The 26,981-nt window shown below is 48.2% G+C and overlaps 1 protein-coding gene across 1 annotated transcript in view; it reads left to right on the forward strand.

Moving 5' to 3' along the window:
* Positions 1-11,647: 11,647 nt before the first annotated feature.
* Positions 11,648-26,981, forward strand: part of GGT7 (gamma-glutamyltransferase 7) — a 45,854-nt gene continuing 30,520 nt past the window's right edge. Inside the window, exons 1-3 of the mRNA XM_077832197.1 lie at positions 11,648-11,825; positions 21,676-21,902; positions 24,808-24,959. Of these exons, the coding sequence (XP_077688323.1) occupies positions 11,711-11,825; positions 21,676-21,902; positions 24,808-24,959 (494 nt within the window). The 5' untranslated portion in view covers positions 11,648-11,710. The remainder of the gene's footprint in view (positions 11,826-21,675; positions 21,903-24,807; positions 24,960-26,981) is intronic.

The following is a 26,981-nucleotide window of genomic DNA, read 5'->3' on the forward strand; positions in this document are numbered from 1 at the left end:
GCGAGCTGTGGAAAAAGAGGAGCTGAGGCTTGCTGCTATTGCAGTCTGAGTTGCCAGCTTAAAAAGTGAATGATCTCATGCAGACTCCTAAACATGCTGCTCTCTTGTGTGTGTGTAAGATTTAAACGCTGCTATGATTTTCTCCTCCTCAGCTGTAAGCATTAATTTCCTTTGAGAAATGACCTGTCCACTAGTTTTAAGTTATTCTTTGCTATCATCAGTTTGTGCGTTTCCTTAATTATCCCCACCCATCAATAAAATAAACCATTGTATACTTGAAAGCAATCTATTAAATAATGTCACCTGACTAACCAGTTGTGTGGCTTCTATCCTCTGTCTTCTGAGTATTACAGAATGTTGGGAGCATGGGGCTTTTTTAATACCCTCTTTTGTGACCACTAATCTTGATCTGGAGCCCATGGTGTATAATTTCTCTCTTGGATCTGTGTCTCAGATCTGTGTCGACATATACCCTCCAGAGGGGCAAGGCAGCCGCTGGGATTTAAAAGCTCATCTTCACTGGTAATGAAACGAGAACTGACCACTTCCCTCACTGCAAGCCTTGCATCCCTGTAGCATACCGGTTCTTGTGCTGTGGTTGGCAAGCTCTGGTGGCGCTTTGGAGCTGGGCACAGAAGCGCTGTGGGAGCCCTGCAGGCTGGGTTCTCTGTAAGTTTGCCCCAGGTTTGTGCATTTTCTTTGTGACTCCGTGCATTGCTGTAAAACTTGCGAAGTGTAAATTGGTGCATAGCTATTGTTGACCCATGAACTGTCCCTTTTTATCATCCTGAGTGGAGAAGATAGGAGCTGGAGAGAATGACTCTGCCCATCTCCTTACCTTGCTGTTGGACTGAGTGAGATCTGAAATACTTCATCTGGCCCCCATCACTTTGGTACCAGAGCACCTCCCAGTCTCTAGTGTATGTATCCTCACAACACCCCAGTGAGGTAGAGCCGTGCTATTATCCTTACATGGCAACTGACTTTGGAACACCCAAGAACTGGCCAGTGAATGCTCATGGTAAAAGTGAGGTAAACATAGGAAGGGATTTTTATGAAGTCTTCTGGTTTGACTTTTCAAAGTGAAATAGATACAGAAACATGATGTGCAAAAATACAACCATGATTGAGACAGATACAGTCCCGTGTGTTCAAACCCCAGTGGACTGAAATGTATTGATAGGGTTATTCCTTTCAGGAAGGGGAGATGCTTGGGGACAGTAGCTGCAATCTGTCTTGATGCAGTGCTCTCCAATGGTTAGAGCTAGAAGGCAGACCTGCTAGGTCCTATTGCCAACTCTTGATTATTAAAAGCTCATTTTTGGTGCAGTTCAGGGTGTAAAGATGGAGAAGCCTTCCCCAAGAAGCTTACCACCCAAAAGTTGAAAGATGGATAAGAATGCCCTGAGTGACCCAGAGGATGGTGTGGAGAGAGATGGAAGTGGGGTATGTCTTGAGAATTCAGGAGAGATTTAAAGGAAGAAGTGTGGTGGCCCAGAGCACTGGGCAAGGTAGGTCAGTCTGGGCATAGGGGACAGCCTGGAAGAGATCATGAATCTCAGAGTGGGAGAAGGAAAAGGAGGAGCTCGGTGATGGGCAGTAGTAGTGAAAAGAGAGCATGCGTTGGTCAGTGAAACAATATGAAAGCTGGGCAGCACTGTGCAGTGTCTTAGAGGTCAGGGATGTTATCGCTGATTTAGTAGGTGATGTGGAGGAGAGCAGCACGGTCTGAGTAGCCACAATGAAGCGGATTTCAGCTGCTGCAGTTGGATGGAGGAGGAGGAGGCGTATCCTAGTCTAGGTAGTAAATAACTCAGGTGACTGCTCATTTAAGGATGAGTGAGGCAGAGATGTGTTAGCGAGATGTTGTTGTGGAGAGGTTTGACAACAGCCTGGATTTAAAAATAACCCCATGAATGAATGTGAGCCTGGCGAGCAAGGAGGTTGGTGGATTGACAATGCAGAGGGCTTAGGAGCAATCAGGAGCCCTGTTCTAGCTGTGTGGTGTTGGAGGAAGAGGTAGGAGGATGTGGTGGAGACAGGAAAGGAGCCTGGGGAGAAGCTGGAGTAGAGAGGGAGGCTGGAGAAGTGGGAACAGAGGCTGTGGAACTGAGGCCAGTCACTGTAGGTCAGTTTGGGCACCGAATGGTCAAATGAAATAAATAGCACCCATCTCCGTGACAGAGTACCTGCAGAACCCAGCAAAACTCGACTGTTTAGCACCTCTGGGGAGTCTGGTGTCTTCTAGATAGGTGCCCACCTTTAAGAACCCCAGTTTGGAAAATGTTGGCCTTAGCCTCTGTGCCTTGAAAATGGAGCTAAGGCTGTGTCTATACTGCCACTTACATCAGTATAACTTATTAGTATAACTATTACCAGCAGGAGAGTGAGTTTGTGGGGGGGGGAGGGCGGAGGGTGAGAGAACCTGGATTTGTGCTGGAAATGGCCCAACTTGATGATCACTTTAGATAAGCTATTACCAGCAGGAGGAGTGGGGTGGGAGGAGGTATTGTTTCATGGTCTCTGTGTATATAATGTCTTCTGCAGTTTCCGCAGTATGCATCCGATGAAGTGAGCTGTAGCTCACGAAAGCTCATGCTCAAATAAATTGGTTAGTCTCTAAGGTGCCACAAGTACTCCTTTTCTTTTTGTGAATACAGACTAACACGGCTGTTACTCTGAAACCAGTATAACTTACGTGACTCAGCGGGGTGAATAAGCCATCCCCCGTGAGCGACGTAAGTTACATCAACCTAAGCGCCAGTGTGGACAGCACTATGGTGGTGAGAGAGCTTCTCCCACCAACGTAGCCATGGCCACTCATTGTGGGTGGATTAATTATGTCAACGGGAGAGCTCTCTCCTGTCAGCTTAGAGCAGCTGCACTAGAGAGCTTACAGTGGTGCAGCTGTAAACTCTAGTGTAGCCATAGCCTAATGCTCTCCTTTGTATCACTGAGGTCCTCTGGGGAAAGGCAGTCTGTAAAGGGCAGCACTGTTTGTGGTGGTGACAAAGTGGAGTGGGTCTGAGTGGGAGATGGATTTTTATACTCCAAATAGCCGAAGGTCAGCAGTCCCTGATTCTGCACCCTGGGCCTATAACACAGGAGCAAGAGGTAGTATAAATTTACAGAGCACTTAATATGGAACCAATAAATGTATCTGCCACGCTACCCAGCAGCCACTTGATGTCAGAGACTTGCAGGCAGGAGCACACTGCCAACGCTGCCTCAGCTGGAAGCAGAGTTAAGGGGAGAATAAAGACCTTTCCAGCTACTGACAACCAAGCTGTGGGCAGCAGGAATGAGATGCTGAGTTTGTGGAAGTGAGTCTCCCGAGTCCCGACTGGCTCTCTGCATTCCATCTTCCAGCCAGCCCTAATAAACGCAGCCAGGAACTGGGATGAGTCTATAGGCCAAAGGAATGAATCGCTCTGCCAGCTGCATGGCCATGGGATTGTGCCTCTGCAGAAGGCAGCAGATGGTTGGGGGGAGGGAAGGGGAGTGTCCGACATCTGGGCCCAACTCAGCTTCTGCCATGAGATGAAATCAGGTGACTTCCTCCCACTCAGCCAAGCGTGCTGGCTGGGATGTGGAAATTTGCAGGGATGGAAAGCCAAGTGTAAAATCTATTAACCCTTCCAGGGTGGCATTTTCGAGCCGGCAGCAAAGCAAACAGCCCTGGTCCGTGCAAATTATATAGTAAGGAGCTGCGCTGAGGAAGTGGCATTGCCAGGCACATTATCAGTGAGTAACAAGCATACCAAGAGGGTGGCAGTGAGACACTGCCCCATGGCATAGCTCTGCTTTAGGTAAACACGTGATTACAGTAGGTTCACCCCAGGGTAAATCTATTACGTCTCTGCTACAAAAGCAGTGAAGTCATCTGGCCCATGTTTGGCCGTGCTTCTAATGCCAATACAAGGAGCTGTGTTGGTTCAGCTTGGGAGGCGGCTGGGGGCAGGAAGCTATAAGGCTATAAATTTCCCTTCCTGGGATTTGCAGCTCGGTGCTGGCACCTTTGCCAGATAAGCTTCTAACCTGCTCCCATTTCTGCCCTTGAGCAATGTCACAGCTCAGTTAGAGATGTAGTTCTTGCTGTGATGGGCCTTTCCAGACATTCTCTGGCTACTGAAGAGCACAAACTGAACTCCGCTGAGCAATGGAAGACTTGCATCCCCCATTAATAAATGATCCTGAGCACTTCATCAGTGATTTGAGTATCACACAGCCCTATACAAAGAAGGGCAAAAAGCAGCAGCAGTTCCATTTCAGGATGGAGAAACCAAGACGTGGCTAACTTAAGTGACTTCCTCAAGAGCAAGCAGCTGGATGTTCGACCCTGTCTTGTTTCCAAAAGCAACTGATGCCCTAGATTAATAAACTGCAAAATTCAATGGAGACCTGCCCTGTATTTAAAGTCATCCCCATAAATGCAGGAATCACTCCTGTAACATCAGGTTGTGTGGCCTACGGGAGAGAGCACTGGACTGGGACTCAGGAGCCCCATAAACATGAATTTAGCCCATAGTGTTTAAGTGACTCAGCCAGGATTGATGAGAGACAAAGCCAGGTTAGAACACAGCACTTATAGAATCATAGAATATCAGGGTTGGAAGGGACCTCAGGAGGTCATCTAGTCCAACCCCCTGCTCAAAGCAGGACCAATCCCCAATTTTTGCCCCAGAACCCTACCCCCTCAAGGATTGAGCTCACAACCCTGGGTTTAGTAGGCCAATGCTCAAACCACTGAGCTGTCCCTCCCTTCCAGCTTCCCAGTCCCATGCTGCTTTGCTTCAGCATGAGTCTACACCATGTGTTGGCTCAATGTTGGCAGGAGTTCAGCTTGCATTGTTGTTAATGGGAGCTGCAGCTGCTTGTGCCAGGGCTGAATTTGGCCTGATGTCATACTCAAAAGGCGCAGCACTAAAATTATTCCTGCTACAGAAAGCACCCCTCTCCAACTCCATATCGCTTTAGGTAGAAGTGAACGAACTGTCCTTCCAACGATTGACCAAATGAAGACCGTACCCAAGTCTGGTACGAAAGGGAATTCAATGGCCTGTTTGTGGTGGTCACAGATCCCACTGCGTAAACAATTGGGGCTCCAGCCAAAACCCAAGCCGCAGGAGTTGCCTTCAGAATGCAAAAGGCCCTTCTAATTGTGAAGCATAAATCTGTTTTACAACATAGTCTTTGTGTGTTTCAGCTTAGTAGGGCTATAATGCTGCTGATCTCTCACAAACTCAGAAGTGAATTGCTGGCCCTGCTACGCTTTCATTGCTATTTTCTCCCATGACTATTCTACATTCTATTCTATGTAGGTTCTTAGACTGCACTCCTCACTTAGTACCTGTAGCCCCATGAAACAAAGTCTGGTAGCAATAAGTGAAAGACCACCTTGATTTCGGGATAGTTGTCTGAACAAGCAGTGTGTAAGGTACAGATACATGCACGTGAAACATCTCCGAAGAATCTCCTTGAAAACTCTTCCACCTGCTTGAGATCCATGGTGGCAAACTCTTCTGGAGTTGAGGCCAGGTTGAGGGCAGGCCTGTACCAGGGGACGTTGATTGCTTTCTCATCCCCTAAAGGGGGAGACAGGCTAAGCTAACAGGAAGGGGAACGCTCTCGTTGCAAAAGCTGAAAGGCGCTAGTGACAGTTGGAGAAGCACCCTGAAGGCTGCAAAGTCTATTTTTGCTCCTTAGAGGGGGTGTTTGTGGTAGGGGAATGGGTGCATGCAGAGAGCAAGGTGACTTACAGCTGGTACAAGAGTCTGTATAGATGTAAATAGAGTTCATAGGTAAGGTGCCAGTAGATGGTTCTCTAGAATATACAGCACAGCTCCTGGGTTCTGTAGGGCCAATTAAACGTGTCCTTGTGTATCACAAATTGCTTCCTCTGACAGCTGTGTGTATCTGCTTCTAACTGCCATTAGCAATGTCTTGGATGGGTTCCAGGGGATTGGCAAGGAGCAGAGCAACATGTAAATACCGCTAAAAACCTGGGTCTATGTGCATTAACTAGCAGGAACAGCAGACTCCAACTTCAGATCTGGATCAGCGGGGGACAAAGACGCAGACACCCTTCAAGTGGATGACCCCAGCATGCTCAGTGAAACAGCAAGAACAAATCCCCTGCTAATAAATGTGTGATCCAATCCTTGGCAATGCAAGCTATAGCCTTCCTGCAACACATGAATAAAAATGGTACCTCTGTTGCCTAGTCTGCCACTAAGACTCACTTCCCACATCTATGGTAGACAGCAGCCCTTGTTCTAAAATCAGTAGCCTTTGTGTGTGGACTGGGGTGAAACTTTTTTCTGATGAATCGTAAATTGCATTTTGGGGGGAATGAAGCTATTTGTGAATTTGGAAACTTTGGGAATGTCCACTTTGAAATGATATTTTCCAATCTATTTGAACAGACGTTCAAAATGTTTCATTGACAACTTCTTTGATTTTTCTTTTGGGACAGGAAAACTCAGTTTTGGTTCAAAACTGACCTTTTTTCAGCTATTTTGGTTCAGACACCAAAAGAAAAATCAATTATTCACTCGAGTCCATGTGTATTAATAGGGTGGGAAGAGCAAGAAAAGGTGGGGGCAATTCTGGATTAGCAAACAAAGCAAACCTGGCTTTTAGCAAGGGTTTGACAGCCAGGTTGTCCCCCAGGAGTGTTTTGAAGAATTCCTCTGGCTCTAAAAACTGAAATGGGCATCAGACCAGCAATGCGGCCTTGTCAGTATTTCAGAGTCCAATCCAGCATCAGACATGCTGAAATGCATGGCATTGTTGCCCCAACATTAGACACCAGCATTAAAACCTTTGCTTTGTCCTATGAAACCTAGGAACTGGCAAAATGTTCTTGAGCATCACCGACTGGCACCTTAACTATATATCGAATCACTCCTGTAACAGGTGGTGATAAAATCTGCCTGTTTTCTTTCTCTCTCTTTTAAATACACTTACTCCTCTCGTGCAAATGAGCCTTTCGAATGAGCACCATTGCAGTGTCTTATGCTATAGTCCCAGCTAGTTCACAGGAGACCACGGCATGAAGAAGATCCAGAGAAAAGCTGGAGTATGAAAGGACTTGCCAAGCTATGGTACTGTGGGCTATTTATGAAGTTACACCAAAACACCACTCAGTTTAGCAGTAGTATGTCAGATCTCACTGTCCTGCCTCCACTGTATATAAGAAATCTCTGTGGTACTATGTGAAATGTGTTGCCCTTTTAATGCAGGGTTGTTGTAGCCGTGTTGGTCCCAGGATATTAGAGAGGCAAAGTGGGCGAGGCAGTATCTTTTATTGGGCTAACTTCTGTTGCTGAGGGAAATGAGCTTACCCAGAGCTCTTAAACAGGAGTTAAGTAGCACATAGACTTTATGCTGGCCCTCCACATTGGGGTTAATTTCCTCCTGGTGATGGAGGCTCCTGAAGACCTCAGGATGCAGCAGTCATTTTGATACATCTCTACCACTGCTCAACAGTCTAGGAAGAGGGAGAAGACTGCTACTGTCTTCTTGCTTGGAGCACAGATGCTGCATTCCTCCCAATGGGTGCCAGTCAGTTTCACTATAGGTCATAGTAAATTTTTAGTTAATTTTACTGTCAGGTTCTCCCACCCCAGCAGACCCTGCAAAGTCTGAGTTGCAAACACTGGACCATAGGGTTTATTTGTTTCACAGAAACTCTTCTTGTAGAAATGTTCCCCCTCCCCCGAACATTTTGACTGTTTCTTGTAATAATTTATTTTTGCAGAACCTGAAGTTGTGGCCAGATTTGACTAGACATTGTCCCATTCAGGTTTCAAATAACCAACCAAAAGGATTGTTTTAAAGCCAACCTACCCTTTTAAGCTGTGATTGCAGAAAGCACCTGGCAGGCATAGTGTGACCATAGCTGTTCCATCCCGCGAGACAGGATGCTGATGTACATCTTGCATAAGCTGCATGCATCAGAAGAGCCCTGGTGGAATCCCCACTATGAAGGAGTTACAGTAGTAAAGCCTCTTAAGTTCTCGGTGCTTTGCCTGGAAGCTAGGCACAGTGATCCCAGAAGAGAAAATGCTCCTTATACAGTATGAGATGCAGTCCCAGTCTATAAACAGGTGAGCATCCATTAAGAAAAAGTGCCAGCCTCAAAAGGCCCAAATTTTTGCTTCTCTGAATCAAAATTTCAAAGTTTGTGCAATGGGGCACATGCAAAAGGAGGGCTCTTAAGAAACCTCGTCTTTGTGCATGCAAAGAGAGGATTTTATAGGTGCAAGGGGTGCACGGACATCTCTAGGTGAATAGCTGAATCCAGATGTGAAATGCAAGCACTGCTTAACGTGGCTTTGACTTTGTGGATTGTATTTCATTCTCTCCCTCTCTCCCTCCCCCCCTCTGTTTACTTTTTTTAAATCTCAGCTTACATTTACGGAAAGTACAATATCCCCAGTTTTCCAGGCCTTTTATGGGATCTGTGCATACTTCAGACCAAGAAAGATGTGAAGGGAGCTATTCTGCTTCCCCTCTAATATTACAACCTTTCATGCAGATGCTGCAACGTATTCCTTCCTCTACCCATTTCCATTCAATTCATTGGATGGGATTTTGGGCTTCCTTCAGAAATGCATTTTCTGTCTCCCTTCCCTCACCCTGCTCCTTTTTATATGTGAATTTAATGCAGGTGAAAGGTGCTGATGCCTTGTAAACTGTACCCTTCTGTCCACCCACTAGGTACAGGATGGACAGTGGCAGGGCAAGCCTGGCACCAGCAACATACCTCAATCCTGAGCTGCAAGGAGCACCAAGAGGTGGAGTCCAGGCTCTGTAGTTCATTCAGTCCATGGCCTTTTTCTGAGACTGACAAGAAGTGCGTGATTTTTGTGATGCTGATGTCTGTCTGCTAAGAAATGAACTGAGGACCCCCCCCCCCACTCCCACACAAAAACAGGTTATTTCCCATGGAGGCCACTCAGCAACCATCCTATTGTAAATTCAACCTGGCTTCTACAACCACTTAGGCATGTGCTTAAATTCCACTATTAACTTGCATAAAGTGTTTGTAGGATTGGAGCCTTATCATGCAAGGTCTTCAAGGCAGGAACTGTGTCTTCCTATTTGTTTGTACAGCACCTGGCACAACGGGATCTTGATCCTGAGCAGAGACTTTGGGTGATACCATAAAACAAATAATAAAAAGAATACATGTTTCATTCACTATTTGACCTACGTTGCAGATGAAAGGCTCTTTATCTCACTCCCAGTCCTGAGCCATCTGGGCCTTTTGGGATACACTTAAAGGCTGTTTAAATCCCACCATGACAATGAAATTTCCCCTCTCCAATTATTATGCAAATCCTGTGGAATCTGACAGGGTAGTAGAACCTGTTTTGATGTAACCCACAATACAAAATATTCTGGTCAATTAATTCAGTGGGAGTTTTGCATACTGTGCACATGAATGATTGTAATAAGTAGCAGCCATAATCATAATTTACATGGGGATACATAGGCTAGTTTATGTTGCTCAGTCATAAAATGCAATGTGCAGTTATTGTGCATACCCATTAGCCTCTGATCGCTTACAAAACCATGCCATTTCAGTTTAGGCTCGTCATGTGTGGGGCTTAACTATAAAAGAATCCAATCTAAGTCATGGAGCTACTAATTTGCAACATTTTATTATTAAAATGTAGATTAAAATATTCAGATGGGTAAAAAGAGATTAAACAAGAGCTGGTCAAAGAGAGACAAATTTTCTTGACCTTTGTTGTGGAAAAAATGTTTTAGCAAACTCTAGCTGAAATTCTAGATTTGTTCCCCTTCTGGATGTAAAAGTTGACAGCTGTGGGCTGCTCGCTGTCTGCGATGCTGATCAGGAGGGGTCACATTTCCAAACACACTTGCTAAGATGAACCCCAGAACAGAATTTGCTTGTGCAAACAGTCACTTTAACCGTGCATCAGATATGTGAAACAAGCAGCTGTGGAGAAGCAACTGTGCACACTACACATGCCACTGAATGTGTGCATGGGAACGTCTGTGTGCACGCACACCTCTTGTCTGTTTTGTGATAATGTGTTGGTGTTGGAAGTACAATTTAGGAGCTGGTGTGTTAAAATGTGGCCCTATGTGTACATTCCAAGCATCTTTAGGCTTCTTTGGCCAGAAGGAACTGTACTGCAACACTGGGCCTCAAAGTGAAGTTCCATATTGAAAGGTGTGTGGCCCAAGTGGCTAGGCTGGCTGCTCAGATATGCGGGAGCATTGCAGGCTGGGGCCCATAGGCTCAGTGGCCATATGTCTGTACTGAAGATGTGAGAAGCCACAGCCTGCCCCAGGCCTAACCTTCCTGAATGGGGAAAGGATAAATAGATATTGTTATGCTGGAAAGTGCTTACAGCTGCCATCAGGTGAGTCTCTGATCACTAGACTAGACAATCACATCCCAGTTAAAGTCAATAGGTGTGCTAAGCACTCTTCTTTCAGACTCAGTGGAAGCAGCAAGGAAGCCCCTTTATATAGAAAGAGATCTGGAAACAAAAGAAGCTACCGCCCAAGGCAATGGGCCAGAGGGCAAGGTCTGAGCAGAAGGTAATATATATGGGCTGTGGGGTTCCCTGATTGCAAACACAGAGGCTGTGGGGTTGTTTGGCAGGCTGTATGGGTGAGAGGAAAGCCAACTACGAGCCAGAGAAGCAGACAGACAGATCTCCTTGAGCATGGAATACTTTGGAAAGGCAGGCTTGGGGATTTCTGAGCAAGGGAACTGCGTGCTGCTGTTTGGTTCTACTGCGTTCAGGGAACCAGGCTGGTGTGTCTATCCTTTGTCCATAAACAGGATTGCACCAAACAACATACCTGGGGCATCATAATGGAAACAACCCCGCATGGCTAGCAGCTTGGGCCAGAAGACACAACCATATGGCTCCTGTTGGAAGGGCGGGAAGGACAAGTTCAGCTAATTACACTGTTACCCACTGCCTGAGGCCTGTACAAAGGCTGAGCCAGGCCGTTCGGTAACACACTTCTACCAGGGCAGCTCCCCTAAGGTAGGTGCAGACTGTGCCCACAGCGGTACTGAGGGGTCACATCTGCTTAGCCCGGACTGACATCCTGGCACCAGTGCAGTCACGGGCAGAACTCCCCCTAACTGCAAAGGGCCCAGGGTTCACCAGCCTGGTTAGCCACCCAGCACAAGGGGCAGGTAGACACCTAGCTCCCTTGCACCCTCCATGGCCCCTGACTCCTGGTGGTGTCTTTGGCTGGGGAGAGGGTGCAGAAACGCGGGTGATCGTGCCTTGGATGCCCCTGGTCCAGCAACAGGGGCGCTGCTTCCAGGCAAGGATAATAGCTGGATTCCAGGCTAGGGGCAGCTGTATCTCCCCTCTCCCGGGGCAGGGGTATCCCTGCCAGGTGAAGAGGCTGGGGGATCCCCCCTCCCCGGGGGATCCTCCCTCACAGGTGCGAGAGCCCCCCACCTCCGGGGCTTTCCCTTGCAGAGGCGGATCCCGGGCACCTGTTGTCCCTGCGCTACGCAGCCGGGGGCCGGGCGGCCGCTCCTCCCTCCCCTCCCTGCCGCTGGCCTCAGTCACTTCCGGAGCGGGGCTGAGCCGGGCCGGGCCGAGCCGAGCCGAGCCGGGGCAGGATGGCGGCGGCGGCCGCGGAGAAGGAGGCGAGCCAGCAGAGCACCCTGGGCGCCTACTCGCCCGTGGACTACATGAGCATCACCAGCTTCCCCCGCCTGCCCGAGGAGGAGCCGGCCGGCGCGGCGGCCGAGGGCTGCCTGCGCTCCAGGAAGGAGGAGGACGCGTTCCTGGGCGAGCAGGACACGGGTGAGAGGAGCCGGCCGGCAGCCCCCGGCGCCCCCTCCCCTCGGCCCAGCATCCTTCCGCGCCTCCGGTCCCTCCCTCCCGGCCGCCTCCTGCATCCCTCCGCCGCCGCTTCCCTCCCGCGCCGCGCCGCCTCTCTCCAGCCAGCCCGGCAGCCGCCCCTGCTTTGCTCCCTGCATCCCGGCTGCCCGCCCTTCGCTGCAGCGCCCGCCCCGCCGGCCCTCCCTGCAGCCACCCGCTCCAGGACCGGCCCCCTTCCCCCGCACGCCTCCAGCCGGGGCTGCCCTTCACAGGGTTCTGTATCCAGCTTCGCCCACCCGCACCCCCCCATTGCACCAAGCCGTGCACCCCTCGCTATCCCCGTCTGCAGCCCGCCCCCTGCATGCACGCCCGCCTCCACGGCTGCTGCTGCCTCCTTCCCCCCTTCCCTATTTTCTGCTTCTTCCGATCCCTTCCTTTCCTCAGACCCTTCCCTCATTCCTGCCTCCATCTCTCCTCTCCCTGCCCCTTCTCACTGCTGGCCCCCTCCCTCGCCCCCACTCCTCTCTGGGCCTGGCTCCCAAAGACTCCAGCACTCCCATCGCAGCTGCTCCAAATCTGGACCAGGCAGCCCACCCCTCACTAGCCCCCTCAGTTTCCCAGTTTCAGGTCTCGCGAAAGCCCCTGGCCCTGGTTCCACTCAGGATTCACTCTTGGAGCCTTTTGGGGAACGGGGTTGGGTGTTCTTTCACCCACTGTCTTCGGGGTGTGGCTGGCTGGTCTTTCCCCTGCCCTTCAGGGATCTGCCAAGGGGACCACCCCTTTCCTTCTCTCAATTCACACAGGACTTGGCCCTCTTCAGTGGCTGGGCTGTTGATCTTCCCTCACCTTGCATGGCAGATTGGCCAGAGCCTGTGGGAGTCCTACGCCCTTGGAGGTAGGATTTCCCTGTGCAGTGGGGAATCTCCTCATGCAGGGAGAGAAGCTCTCAGAACGCAGGCAAAACCCAGCTACTGGTGAGTGGGGCTTTCTCTGACACAAGGCAGGCCCAAACCTACCTCCCAGTGCTAGCCAGAACATGGCAGATACTGCCCAGATCCACCCAGTGATCACTTCTTTTCTTGTGGCTGTCTCCCAAGATGGTTGAAGTACAGCTTGGTCTTGTACTGTAGACAAGACTGAACTACGTCCTTGATCCATGCTGAGTCCTTGGAAATGGTTTGGGGTCATAATTAAAACACAGTTATGTCCTGTTACTCACTTTCCCAAAAAATACCACACTGGGGCGTGTCGCTCACTCTCAGAATCTTCTAGAATTTAGGCAACTGAGTCTGACATTTCAGCCTTTCCTAGGGGAACACCTCATCTGCTTTTGTGTTACCCTGCCCTCGACTCCCCTCACTCTTACCAGCCCCTCCACTTAGTTCATTACTGCCCTGCATTATCCCTTCATCCAAACATCCTCATACCCATTGATCAGCCCATCTCCCCCTCTCATTCACAGCAAGCACATGGAATGTCACTACCCTTTTTATTCTTAATTATTAGTATTCCCTATATCTTATTAGGCTCAGGAGGGTCTTGCTAAGATCTTGTGTCATCATCTTTACCATCGTCTGCCCTGTTTCCCCACTTTAATTTGCTGGGGTCTCCAGTTTGGTAGTGTAATAGCAGCTGCAAAGACACACAGACACTTGCAAAGAGCTGTGAATTGTTCCTGTCAACTGCCTGGTTTTAATAAAATTGGTTGGGTTTTAAATTATTCTTGATTAACTCTTTTTAAAAAATTGTTTCCTTACAGATGATCAAAGTCATATTTTTCTCCAATGGATCCAAATTCACTCCCTCCACCTGCCCCAGCGCCGCCTCTGTGACTGTCCCCTGCCCCACGCACACCCCAGCTCCAACTCATGTCTAAGTGAAACCAAGTGGTATAGAGACTGTAGGTCAGATTCATCCCCAGTGTAACTATAGAGAGTTCTATAGACTCTGTTGACGTTAGTAGATTTACGCTAGGGATTAATTTGGCCCCTAGTCAATTAATACCTTCCTGATGTGACAATGATCCATGTAACTAGCTGTTGCTTCCCTCCCTCAGACCAGCAAAGTATTTGGTTCCCAGTGATGACTGGACAGTATCAGATGGTCAGGGCTGCTACCACTGAGTCACCAGACTGAGAACAAATACTGTACATGCATCTCTCTGTCAAGGCAAGGACTGTTTTGTATAGCTCCCAGTCAAGTCTTTGACCCACTGACTTTGAGGACTGAAAGCTAATTTGCAAGGGGTCATGGTTTTTACCTTTTAATTTCCTTGATCACGTTCTAATAAATGACTAAGTTTTCATAATCCATTTTCATTTCATGCCATTCCATGTCACTTTCACTTTCAGGCCCAAGAGAGAAATGTCTCCTTAGTTACTTTACCTTGGAGTCTATGGGAAAGATTTTCCAAAAACTTTAGGTATATCATTGTGTGTGCAAAATGCAAGCACAATTTCATGCGTCACCTATGTAGTGAGGTTCCACAGGGGTCTGTCCTGGGTCCAATGCTATTCAGTATTTTCATTAATAACTTGGATGATGGAGTGGAGAATATGCTGATAAAATTTGCGGATGACGCTAAGCTGGGAGGGGTTGCTAGCACTTTGTGAGGACAGGATTCAACATGACCTTTACAAATTGGAGCACTGGTCTGAAGTCAACATGATGACATTCAATAAAGACAAACGAAAGTGCTACTCGTAGAAAGGCAAAATGAAATATACAGCTACAAAATGGGGAATAACTGGCTGGGCAGTAACACTGCAGAAAAGGATCTTGGGGTTATAAGTGGGTCACAAATCACATATGAACCACCAGTGTGATGCAGCTGTGAAAAAGGCTAACATCATCGTGGGATGTGTTAATAGGAACATTGTATGTAAGACAAAGGAGGTAATTGTCCTGCTCTACTCAGCACTGGTGAGGCCTCAGCTAGAGTTCTGTGTCCCGTTTGGGTGTCACACGTTAGGAAAGATGTGGACAAATTGGAACGAGTCCAGAGAAGGGCAACCAAAATGACAATGGTTTAGAAAACCTGACTTCTGAGGGAAGGTTAAAAACCAAGCATGTTTAGTCTTGAGAAAAGAAGACTGGGGGGGACCTGATCACTGTCTTCAAATAAGGTAAGGGCTGTTATGAAGAGGAGGGTGATGAATTGTTCTCCAGGGCCACTGAAGGTAGGATAAGAAGTAATCAGCTTAACTGCAACAAGGGATATTTAAGTTAGATATTAGGAAAAACTTTCTAACTAAAAAAACAAAGAGTCTGGTGGCACCTTAAAGACTAACAGATTTATTTGGGCATAAGCTTTCGTGGGTAAAAAACGCTTTAAAGTGGGGTTTTTTTACTCATGAAAGCTTATGCCCAAATAAATCTATTAGTCTTTAAGGTGCCGCCAGACTCCTCGTTGTTTTTGTGGATACAGACTAACATGGCTACCCCTCTGATTTCTAACTAAAAGGGAGTTAAATACTGGAATAGGCTTCGATGGGAGGTTGTGGAGGTTTTTAAGAACAGGTTAGACAAACACCTGTCAGGGATGGTCTCTAGGTATACTTGGTCCTGCCTCAGTACAGGGGGCCGGTCTAGATGACCTCTTGAGGCCCCTTCCAGCCGTACAGTTCTATGATTTGATGTATGCCATTATCGTGATGGTGCATGCAAATCTGGCTATTTGTGTGCACAGGTACTGAATTTCCCCACCAGGCTGCAGTAGTTTCATGCAGAAATCTGTTACACAATTGCACAGCTGACATTTTTGAATGTTTCATGGTCCTACTCCCGTATTCCATTGTATAAATGAAAATCTAAAAGCTTACATGAGTGTAACATCAAGTGGCTTTGAAAAATCTACTTGTGCACTCACCAGTGTCAACTAGGAGACATTATTTGGAAGACTGAGGAAGTGGTAATCTAGGTCTTCGTTGTCTGCCCAATCTAAGCTCTCATTTAATAAAAAATTGTATTCCCTGTGGTTGTGAAGAGCACCTTCCAGCGAGAATCAGATGGAACCAGACGAGCGCTGTCTTTCTGAGCCTATAGACAGGCCACTCCAGTGCGGGGAATGAGGAGGGTTGGATTCTAACTGAGGTATTTATATGGCCCCCCATTACCACATTATCTGAGCACTTCTCAATCATTAATGTGTTTATCCTCACAGCATCCCTGTGAGGCAGGGCATTGCTGTTATCCCCCTTTCACAGATAGGAAATTGAGGCTGAATGACTTGCCCAGTTTCACACAGGAAGTCTGTGGCAGAGCAAGAAATTGAACCCAGCTCATGGGCTAATGCCCAAACCACTGGAGTGTTCTTTCTCTCAGGCGGCTGTTCCCAGCTCTGCCATGGACATCCCGTGTGACATGACTGGCCCAAGGTCATCTCTCTATTCTCTGGTTTCCCCATCGCTACACTGGGGTACAAGTGCATCCCTGCCTGCAAGTTGTGTTTTGAGGCTGAATTCATTAATGCCTGTGAAGGTCTCTGAGATCCTTGGATAGCAGGCACTGTGCACCCGCCCAGTATTTGGATTATTTGCCTGTCACTATATTAATGTACAGGGCCAAACAAGGATTAAAAGCTGCAGGGTGACATAGGGTTTAGAGCTCTGAGCGGTGTAGGGACAGGCCAATACTGTATGGGCTAAAGAAGTGGTTCTCAAACTTTTTGTATTGGTAACGCCTTTCACGCAGCAAGCCTCTGAGTGGGACCCCCCCTTATAAATTAAAAACACATTCATGCAGTTTATTCAGCAGCTGAAGAGCTGAATTAATCAAACCCTCTAATGCTGTGTCAGTCTCAGGGCCGGCCTTAGGAAAAATGGCGCTCTGGGCAAATTTCTATTTTGGCGTCCTTTCTTTGGAGGAGGAGCGGGGCTGGAGGTGAATGGTGGTAAGGGTGGATCTGGGCTGTTGGGGCTCTGGGCTCTCAGCCCCATGCATGGCTGGGCTTGGGGCTGGCAGCTCATGACCCCCACGTAACCACCTCGGGACCCCCTGAGGGGTCACAAACCCCAGTTTGAGAACCCCTGGGCTAAAGGGTGGTTACTCCAGGCCTTACCTGTTGGAGGGTGCTGCTCTTGCAGCAGCTTTTCCCTACATTCACCTTCAACTTCCTCTGAACACTGGCTCCCCGTGGATCCTCCCTCGGGACCAGCCCCACAGCCTGGCTCTCTCAGACTGACCCATGACAGATGCCAAAGCCCCACCAGTTGCTGAAATTCCCCTTACTGACAAGTGCTCAAATCCCATTTTTCAGCTGCAAAACCCTCCCACATTCACCTGCCTACCTCTCCTCCCAACTCCTGTGTGTATAATATGTGGGGTATCAAAGTGTGCCTGGGGCCCCAAGGAACAAATGACCCGCCCTGGTGTAACTGTTTGCCTTGGAAGTCTCCACAGGGGGTGTCTTCCCAAGTGATGGGCAATGTTTGAGCAGGGGTAGAAGGAGCACCAAGGGTCTGGGTTTTACTGGGGAAAGAATGGGGCATGTGTTGAGCTCTGTCATCCCAACTATAGGCATGGCTGAGGTCTAATTTTCAGTCCCGCAGTCTCAGTTCCAGAGCTCTATAGTAGTACAAGAGAAGCGTGGCTTAGCATTGAGATTGGAGACATCCACGGTTTTGCACAGAGATTCCTGCTGCTTTTATTCTCCAAGTGAGAGAGCATTGGTAGTTGTCATTTGATTTTCTTGCTATAGATGAATGTGGTGCTGGTGGAATTGAGAGAAGTGTGAATGCTGGCTGGAGCCAGGGGATGTGCACAATTTGCCCCCCACTTTTGCCCCAGCTCTGCAAAAGTAATTACCTCCCCTGCTAGTCCAGTTGTGGGCCCCCCCATACAGTTCAGCTTATCCTGACCTATGCCCTTCTACTCTTCCAATTCTGGGCTTCCACCTGGCTCTGCCAAAACACTCCAATCCTGACCTGCAGCATCTTTTGATGTTCCAGTCTTGGGCCTCTTCCCATCGCCCCAGCCTATACGCAGCCACTGCCCGCCCTGACTGCCCTGTCCAACTTGAGCTCCTGTTGAGAAGAGGCACCCAGCTGTGTTGCACTGTGTGGGGTTTCTTTGCTATGGACCAACATCCACTGGGGACTCAGATGAGAACATCAAACACAGTTTCATGGGTGACCTGAGGCAGGATTGCAGCCCTGGTCTCTAGAGGTGAAATGCAGGGGGAGGGTTTTGACTGAGTTACTGTCTGGTATTATTAACGAGTCATGTCTTGGTTGAAGGTTGTATAGGTGCCTAGTCCTTGGGGCAATGGCGCCCAGCCTTATTACACAGGAGGGCCACATAAACCTAAGCACCACCTTGTGGAGGCCAAATGGATTCTACATATTTCAATAAGATTTAAAGTCACCTGTACTGATTATTAGTTTGTTTGTCTTGTTTTGTATGTATTTAGATAGCTTGTTTCTATGTGCAGTATTGTCTATTTAAAAACAAATAAAGAAATGAGTGCATAAAATGTGTATCAATTATAGAAAACAGGAAAAATGATGTAAACAGTCCCACAAAAAGCTAATGAATTGGCTGTTAGTATATTGTGTCAAAGCAGGCTGGGACCTTATGAAATGCTCTGGTGGGCTGTGTATGGCTTACGGGCTGTAGGTTGCATGCCTCCCCCACCCCCGCCTTAGGGGATAAGGGTGCTTTTATAAGTTGGTAAATAAATACAGCGGGCCAAGCTTGATCTCTTATGCTTTGCCCTGGCAGTGCCCTGACTCCTGAGTTGCTCCAGAGTAAATGAGATTGGTGTAAGAAGTTATAACTTTATTAACTCCAGTGCAGATACTCCTGATTTAGTGCAGTGTAACTGAGATTAGAATTGGGGCCCATGCTGACCCCAGTGGAGTTGCACCTGTTTACCCCAGGTCTCAATTTGGCCTAGTGGTTTTTAAATGTCAGGAATGAGACAGGACCTGGAAACTCATAACTGCTGCTTTCCCCAGGAGCATGTGGGAGGAGGCTGGTAAAGACATTAAGAGGTTAATTGGGGCCTTTCATCTCCACCTGTTCAGCTTGGCTAGTGAGCCAAGCCCACCAGTGAGGACAGGGGAATGTGTCCTTAGTACAGGATGAGCAGGGACAGCCTAACGTTAGCCCCGGACTATTCCTGCTCCCCTGACAAATGGGGCTGAAGATGAGGCAGAGACCAGGCTGCCAGCAGTCATGCTCCCTCTTAGCTGATTGAGTTAGGTACTGACTGGAGCTGAGGCATATTATTATTATGTATTTTATTAATCATTTATATTACAGTGGTGCCCAAAGGCCCCAGTCAGGATGAGGGCCCTCATTGGGCTAGGTGCTGTACAATCATATAGGAAGAGACAGGCCTTGCCTCAAAGAGTTTACAAGCTGCATTGGCAAGACTGACCGACAGTACCAGACAGATAACAGCCGAGTGAAATAAAAGGGCAGAGGGACACAACTTGTTACGTTTGGTTTTATTTTATTATTTTCCAGATCACCCCTCAACTCCATTCCCTCCCCTCTCTTGGGCTGCCCCAGCCAACCTGCTAAAATATTGCTGATGCAGGGTCCCCTCATCCCAATCTGCTCACCCCGCAGAAATAGCATTAGGCTCAAGAGGAAAAATAGCTACAATTTTACAGACTAACAAAGAATGTCTCAGGGCTCCTGGCCTACTCCCCCAGGGGCAAGGGGGCAGAGGCCCCTCTTGGCCAGTCCCTTCCCCCTGCAGTGACTGGTGGCAGCTCTGTGCCTCTCTCTCTTTTCCAGGGAGATGGCGTGGAACCTGCTGTCCCTTGGGTTAATAAAAATGATGACTAGTTGCAGATAGTACTCAGCTGCAGGAGGCCTGCTGATCACATATTCGAACCAAGAGCCAATCATTTTAATTGTGAACCACCAAATCCCGTTAATATGCAGCCTTTTTACCACAGGGCGAGAGAACAGCTCTTCTCTTCCATCCACAGTCTCCTCCCCCCAGCCCCCCGTATCCCCCCCTTTCTCTGCTCTAGGTGCTGCCAGCCAGTTCACTTCTGCAGAACACCTGTTGTGGCTCTGAGGCTGGTTTCTTGCTGGGCTGCATATCCTAGCATCCTCCAGGCTGGGATGCTGTCCCCAGGAACGTTTGTACCTGCTACACAATCACTCTCGAAAGGCGTCTCCGGGCCTGACTCTCCTCTCACACTTGTACAAACCAGGAGTGATCCCATTCGAATCAATGGTGTTTCACTGATGAAAGCCTGGTATAAGTGGGAGGAGAATCTGACCTTATGTATAATTAATTATTATTATCATCATCAATAAGCAGTACTCACCTATATTTGCCAGGGGCATTTCTTGCTGCTTTTTGCAGCACTCAGCAACTCCCGATCTATTTGTACAGAGATGGAAAAATAAGGGACGTCCCTTGTAATACGGGACTGTTGGCAACCCTAGCTGCACCTGAGCTCTGACGATGCCAGCATTTGCAACTCAAGAGGAACTTGCTTCACCTGAACAAGAGAGGAAGCACAGGGAAGACGACTGTAACAGCTCTAATACCCACTGCCCCCAGAACCACCCGGAGGGACAGGAACAAGAGAGCACTGAAAGGTCCCACTCTTAGATGACCATAGACAATTGGATTGGGTGTGATAGGCCTATCTAATTAATCTCAGCCAATCATTGGCTAGGACATGGTAAAAAAAATTTAAAAAGGCAGCCAATGGTGACTAAGTGGTAAATAATGTGGTCAGCCTTGGAATGGTGTAAAATTTCCATTGGGCACATGACCTCATCTCAGCCAACTGGAGTGTGTTTGAGCAGGGAATGCTGGTGACAGCACACCTCTCATAAATCTCTATTTGAAGCAGGATTTAAATAGCAGCTGAGTCCGGCCCATGTCCCAAGTGGCTATTTTAACTCCCAGGTAATGCCCTCTGTGCAGGCTCTTCTCACAATCATCAACTCTGGGGAAATAACAGATGAAGAAAATATAGATCTGAAGAACCTTGAACAGTAAGGTAAATTGTTTTCAAAGTCACGTGGAAGTGATGTGCACTTTGTTTGCTGTTCCGGCCTTTTCCTCCTGGTTAAATCCTGGCAGTGGGACACATGACTGCCTTCTGTTGACTGTATCATTTCTGATATTGTAATTACATTGAGTCACCAGATTTTGCATTTCTCCTCGTCATTGTTCAAAAGCCTTAAGTAGTGGGAAAGTGAAACAGTCTCCTTGCTTCCTGAATGCCTTTAGATTTAGTTGAGTTGCTGTGAACCGCTAATGTACCATAGATAGACAGACAGGTAGATAGAGTTTCCCTACTCCCTCTACTCCCACTTTGCCAGCCTTTGATCACAGTAATTATAATGTTGGTGCCTACTATTTTGATGTGGGTATGTTTGATTGAGTTGCTTTACCTTAAGCACAGAGCCCAAGTAATGTCAATGGGTTTTTGGTCTTAACTGCATCTTCTGCAGCATTTCTGAGACTGATCTGCAAGCAGAATAACATGGGATCTGTGTTACAACCAAGCCCAAAAGGGCACTAATCATGGGTTCATTGCTGGAAATGTTGGTGCCCTCAGTCTGTCCATCCATCTGCTGCATCAGGAAAAATTCAGACAACTTAGCTGTCTAAATCTCACTGTTTCCAGGGAAAAGTCCCCTTAAGGCTAACAAGTGTTAAAGGAAGGTAGGAGTAAAACAACCCAAAGCACTAGGTGAGCCAGAAAAATCTATTGAAAGCTCAATAGGGAAGATAATAGCTTTGTTGGAACAGGTACAGGTGTAATACTAGTGCAGTGTATGCACTGGAATAAGAACCCAAGCTTCCTCAATACCTAACCCTCATTCCCTTTCCTTCCTGCCTCTGAAGATCCAGATTCTTTCCTGAAATCAGCTCGCCTCCAGCGCCTGCCGTCATCTTCATCAGAGATGGGCAGTCAGGATGTCTCGCCGCTGCGGGAGACCAGCAAAGACCCATTCTCTGCAGACTGCAGCTGCCGCCAGGATGGGCTGACGGTGATCATCACAGCCTGCTTAACCTTTGCGATGGGAGTCACGGTGGCCCTGATCATGCAGATCTACTTTGGGGACCCACAGGTAAGCGGTGGGTTTTTTGTTTTTTTTTTTTTTTAAAAGGACGATAATCTAGCTATGGGAACAATTGCCTGCTGGGAACTACAGCTTCCTCCTTTGTGCTTATCAGTTAAGAAACCCAGCAAATGCTGGTAATGTCAAAAAGGGACTGTAGAATTGAGACTGGGAGCCTCCATACCGATTCCCTCTCAGTGATTCCACATCAAATCAGAACCGTTTACACAGCAAAAGCTTTTTCTACCAGCCAATGCTGTAAACTCCCTGCAGGATCTGAGAATCAAGCTGAGTACTCTCTGCTTTTGCATCATCGCTGCAGGCAGAGATTATGCAACCAGATTTATCTGTGAGGTTTTGATGATGATGCACTGGAGAGAACAGAATCCAGCTCATCCTGCCCTGGCTGGCTCTGTGGTTCAAGCAGGAGAAAAACCCGAACCTGAATAAATGCAGCGAGCAGCTCTATTATTAAGGCAGAAGGCACCATTGGTACATAGTCACTTTTCTGACAATCACAGGGCAAAATGATAGTGTTGCTGGTCTGTATATTGTGTGGCACATCTGTCATTGAGGGGTATAATTCTTAACTGGGATTAGGCAGTGTAATAGTTTAAATGACAGTGGAACCCCCTGCTATTCCCTGCCCGTGTCTCATATTTTACATACGGGCGGTCTCGCCCCACTTCACTGCAAGGGTTTCACAGGAAAGGCAGCACTGTTGTGCAGGCCCATTTTACTGAGACTTTGTTGCTTTGACAAAATAGGCTTGTCAAGGTTCCCTCCCCACTCTGAACTCTAGGGTACAGATGTGGGGACCTGCATGAAAACCCCCTAAGTTTATTTTTACCAGCTTAGGTTAAAACTTTCCCAAAGTACAAACTATTTTACCTTTTGTCCTTGGACTTTATTGCTGCCACTACCAAGCATCTAACAAATATATAACAGGGAAAGAGACCGCTTGGAAACGTCTTTCCCCCCAAAATCCTCCCCAAACCCTACACCCCCTTTCCTGGGGAAGGCATTATAAAAATCCTCACCAATTTGCATAGGTGAACACAGACCCAAACCTTTGGATCTTAAGAACAATGAAAAAGCAATCAGGTTCTTAAAAGAAGAATTTTAATTGAAGAAAAAAAAAAAAAAAAGTAAAAGAATCACCTCTGTAAAAGCAGGATGGTAAATACCTTACAGGGTAATCAGATTCAAAACATAGAGAATCCCTCTATTCAAAACCTTAAGTTACAAAAAGACAGAAAACAGGAATATCCATTCCATTCAGCGCAGCTTATTTTCTCAGCCATTTAAACAAAACAGAATCTAATGCATATCTAGGTAGATTACTTACTAAGTTCTAAGACTCCATTCCTTTTCTGTTCCCGGCAGAAGCATCACACAGACAGAGAGAGCCTTCATTTCTCCCCCCCTCCAGCTTTTAAAGTATCTTGTCTCCTCATTGGTCATTTTGGTCAGGTGCCAGCAAGGTTATCCTAGCTTCTTAACCCTTTACAGGTGAAAGGGATTTTCCTCTGGCCAGGGGGGATTTTAAAGGTGTTTACCCTTCCCTTTCTATTTATGACAAGGCTACAGAACATTTACTAGTGTGCTGTGATGTCAGGTAACTGGGGTGTGTGTGTCGCAAACAGGTGTCAGTGGGTCTTGACCACGCTGTCCTCCCCATACTGCTCAATGAGAGGGGAGGTCCTGGCTAGATGTCCTGGGGCAGGTCTCAGAGTGGGAAAGGAGCATCCTTGCTCTTTCAATTATTTGGACTTTTGCTGATGCTCAAAGTTCACTTGCAATAGATATCTGTTTAGATAGCAGTCTGTCTAACCACTTGTCTGTCTGTCTGTCGTGTATTTTTAGAGTGCCCACAGTTAGAGTACTGTACCTAGGTGCTGAACATAGTAAAAGCAAACTGTTTCCTGATCACCCTTGACAAATAGCCAGGACATGCTGCGGGGGTTGTGTTTAGGTGTGTGCAGAGGGATGAGGAGACCTGCTATAGGGGTTGTGTTTAGGTGTGTGTGTGGGGATGGGAGCCCTGCTGTAGGGGTTTTATTTAGGTGCATGGGGATGATGGGAGGGGAGGGGGCTGCTGTGGGGATTGTGTTTAGGTGTGTGCAGGGGGATGGGGGGCCTTGCTGCAGGGGTTGTGTTTAGGTGCCCGGAGGTGATGGGGGGCCTCTGCTGTGGGGATTGTGTCTAGGTGTGGGGGGGAAATGAGGGCCGGGGTGCGGGGGTTGTGTTTAGGTGTGTGTAGGAAGATAGGGGCCCTGCTGCGGGGATTGTGTTTAGGTGTGGGGGGGGATGGGGGCCCTGCTATCGGGGTTGTGTTTAGGTGTGTGGGGGGGAGGATGGGGGCCCTGCTATGGGGTTGTGTTTAGGTGTGTGCGTGGGATGAAGGCTGTGCTGTGGGGGTTGCTTGTGGTGTCTGCCTTTGTGTTTTCTTAAAAGTTTTTATGGGATTTTGAAAACATACAAAACATGAAGAGGTTTGAGTAGAACAAAGAGGCTAGCTGTTCTCAGCCCTGTCCAGGTGCCATTTGTGATTGTGACATAACATGGTATACCTAGGGCTAGAGCGTGGCTGTAGGAACGATCTGCTGCATTAGAACATTTGGCCAGGGGGCACTTCACCGGTAGCAGTGGCTGGAGGCCTTTTGTCTCCGGGCAGACTTAGCTCCAGCCCGAGGAGTGGCGTAGTCGGGAATCCAGCTGCTCAGCAATTCACAGGTCAAAACCAACCCCTTGAATTGCACCCAGACACAATCCATCTTCTGCTGCCCATGTTCGTTCTGGGCCCCAGACCAGGCCCTGCCGTGGGCTTGAATGAAAGTGTGGGAAATGCTCCTTCTGCTAGCAGATGGCACTGCCTTTCTCCTACAGTACCGCATGGCTTTGCTTCTCCTAGATATTCCACCAGGGTGCTGTGGTCACCGATGCTGCCCGCTGCACGGCGCTGGGCATCGAGGTGCTCAACAAGCAGGGATCCTCCGTGGATGCAGCCATTGCCGCAGCTCTGTGCGCAGGAATAATCAACCCCCACACATCCGGCATTGGCGGGTAGGTGCAAACCGGTCGCTGTGCTCCCCTTTGCTGAGAGGGCCTGCTCGGTGTGGCGGCATGCTGAGGGGGCAGAACCAGGAGGGCACTGGGTCTGGGCAATGGGGCCAGTGTTGGGTCAGGAGTCTGTTCAGGCAGGTGGTGCAGGGTTCCTCTCTGTGTTGCAGCCCAGGGCTACCCTGTGCTCCAGGGATGGGCACAGGAGGAATTGGGATCACAAAGTGTCATTTGACTCAGTGCTTCTTGCCTCCTTTGTGCACCTGCCGGCTGGAAATGGGGAATGCTTTCACTACATCCTCATTGCAGGGATGGAGCCTGATGAGCCCTTCGCAGCCCTGAAAGCAGGGGAGAGGCTACAAAGATCCTTCTCCTCTGTGTGCCTCCCTACTGGCTGGTAATGCTCTGTCCTTAGAATCATAGAATCTCAGGGTGGGAAGGGACTTCGGGAGGTCATCTAGTCCAACCCTCTGCTCAAAGCAGGACCAGTCCCCAGTTTTGCCCCAGATCCCTAAACGGCCCCCTCAAGGACTGAACTCACAACCCTGGGTTTAGCAGGCCAATGCTCAAACCACGGAGCTATCCCTCCTTGCTTGCTCTTCCTGCGCAAAAGGACTGCTCAAGGCTAGTGCTGATGGTGATATTAGCCTCCCCAAAGGGAGAGGGCTATGGCCTTACCCCCTCTGCAGCAGCCAGCAGAGCCGGGGGAGTGTGGGGAGAGTTTTTGGGAGCCAGTCTGACACATGCTCCCCTGAGTCATGCATACTGCTTCTAGGATCTCCTGCTGCGGAGGTTTGCCATTGCACCCCCGCCCCCCAACACAGTTAGTGGCTTTACAGATGCAATCTAGTCCTTAGTCTAAACTGTCATGCTGGCTGCTGGTAGGGAGGCAAGGGTGGCTACCAAATCATTGTGACAGTGGTAGACCAGATCCTTTCTCCCATCCTTCTGGCAGCTTTGCATTACTAAGGTGGGCCAGTGGCAGGAGAGAGGCATGGCTGGAGAGTGCTGCACTCTGGTGATCCAGGACCAGTTGAAGGGTCCCCAGAAGGTTATTCCAGCAAGCACAAGCTAGAGCAGCCCTGAGCCTGCTCTAGCATGTGTAGGGGTGGATCTGGCCTCCAGGATCGGCAGAGGTTAAAAGGTGGTGGAATGCTCCCTAATCCCCAACCCCAGGTATGCTGAGTGGATCTGTCCTGGTGTTTTTGGAGAACTGAATAAGATTTGTTACACCTGTAAATCATGGCCCTGTTACAACAGCAGCAGCAGCAGCAGCATGTACTGTATGGGGGTTCCCTCAACTCATGGTGGGGCAAAGTGAATGTAAGGAGATCTAAACTGGAGGAATGTGCAGAGTGAGGGGGCTGGAGGAAAGTGCCAACTGCACCATCTTGGACTCCATGTGACCCCCGTACCCCTGAGTCTAGCCTACTGTCTGGAGCTGCTGCCTCCCTTTGATGTCAGTTTCGAAAGATGTTATGCAAGTGAGACTTGAACCTTCCACTGGCCAGGACACCAGGAAATCCCAGGGAATGTTACATAAATGCTGTCACCTGATAATGTCTCATCAACTCGGATTTGAGAATCTTTTGTTGTAAGTGGAAACCCCGGTTTGATCCCAAAGCCTGTTACTAAATCTCTGTTTAGGATTAAAAAACAAAACAAAACAAACCACAAATGGATGGACTACTTGGGAATGGATTTAGGAAATGTGCAATTTACCCAAGACTTCCAAGGCACAGAGTTCCAGTGTTCTAACTGGGGATTAAAGCATCAAGTGAACAACTAAATTTTAAACCGACATGCACAAATAATTAGCAAATGGAACAATGTACCATGGGATGTGGATTCCCCATCACTTGCAGTCTTTCAATCAAAATTAGTTGCCTTTCTAAAATATGCACTAGTCCAACCACAAGCTTTAGGGATCAATGCAGGAATCACTTGGTGAAATCTATGGTCTGTGTTGTGGAGGAAGTCAGACTAGGCTGGTCTTTGAATCTATGAGCAGTAATGAATAATCTC

The sequence above is a fragment of the Eretmochelys imbricata genome, chromosome 13 (genome assembly GCF_965152235.1).
Source record: "Eretmochelys imbricata isolate rEreImb1 chromosome 13, rEreImb1.hap1, whole genome shotgun sequence".
NCBI classification, from domain to species: domain Eukaryota; kingdom Metazoa; phylum Chordata; order Testudines; family Cheloniidae; genus Eretmochelys; species Eretmochelys imbricata.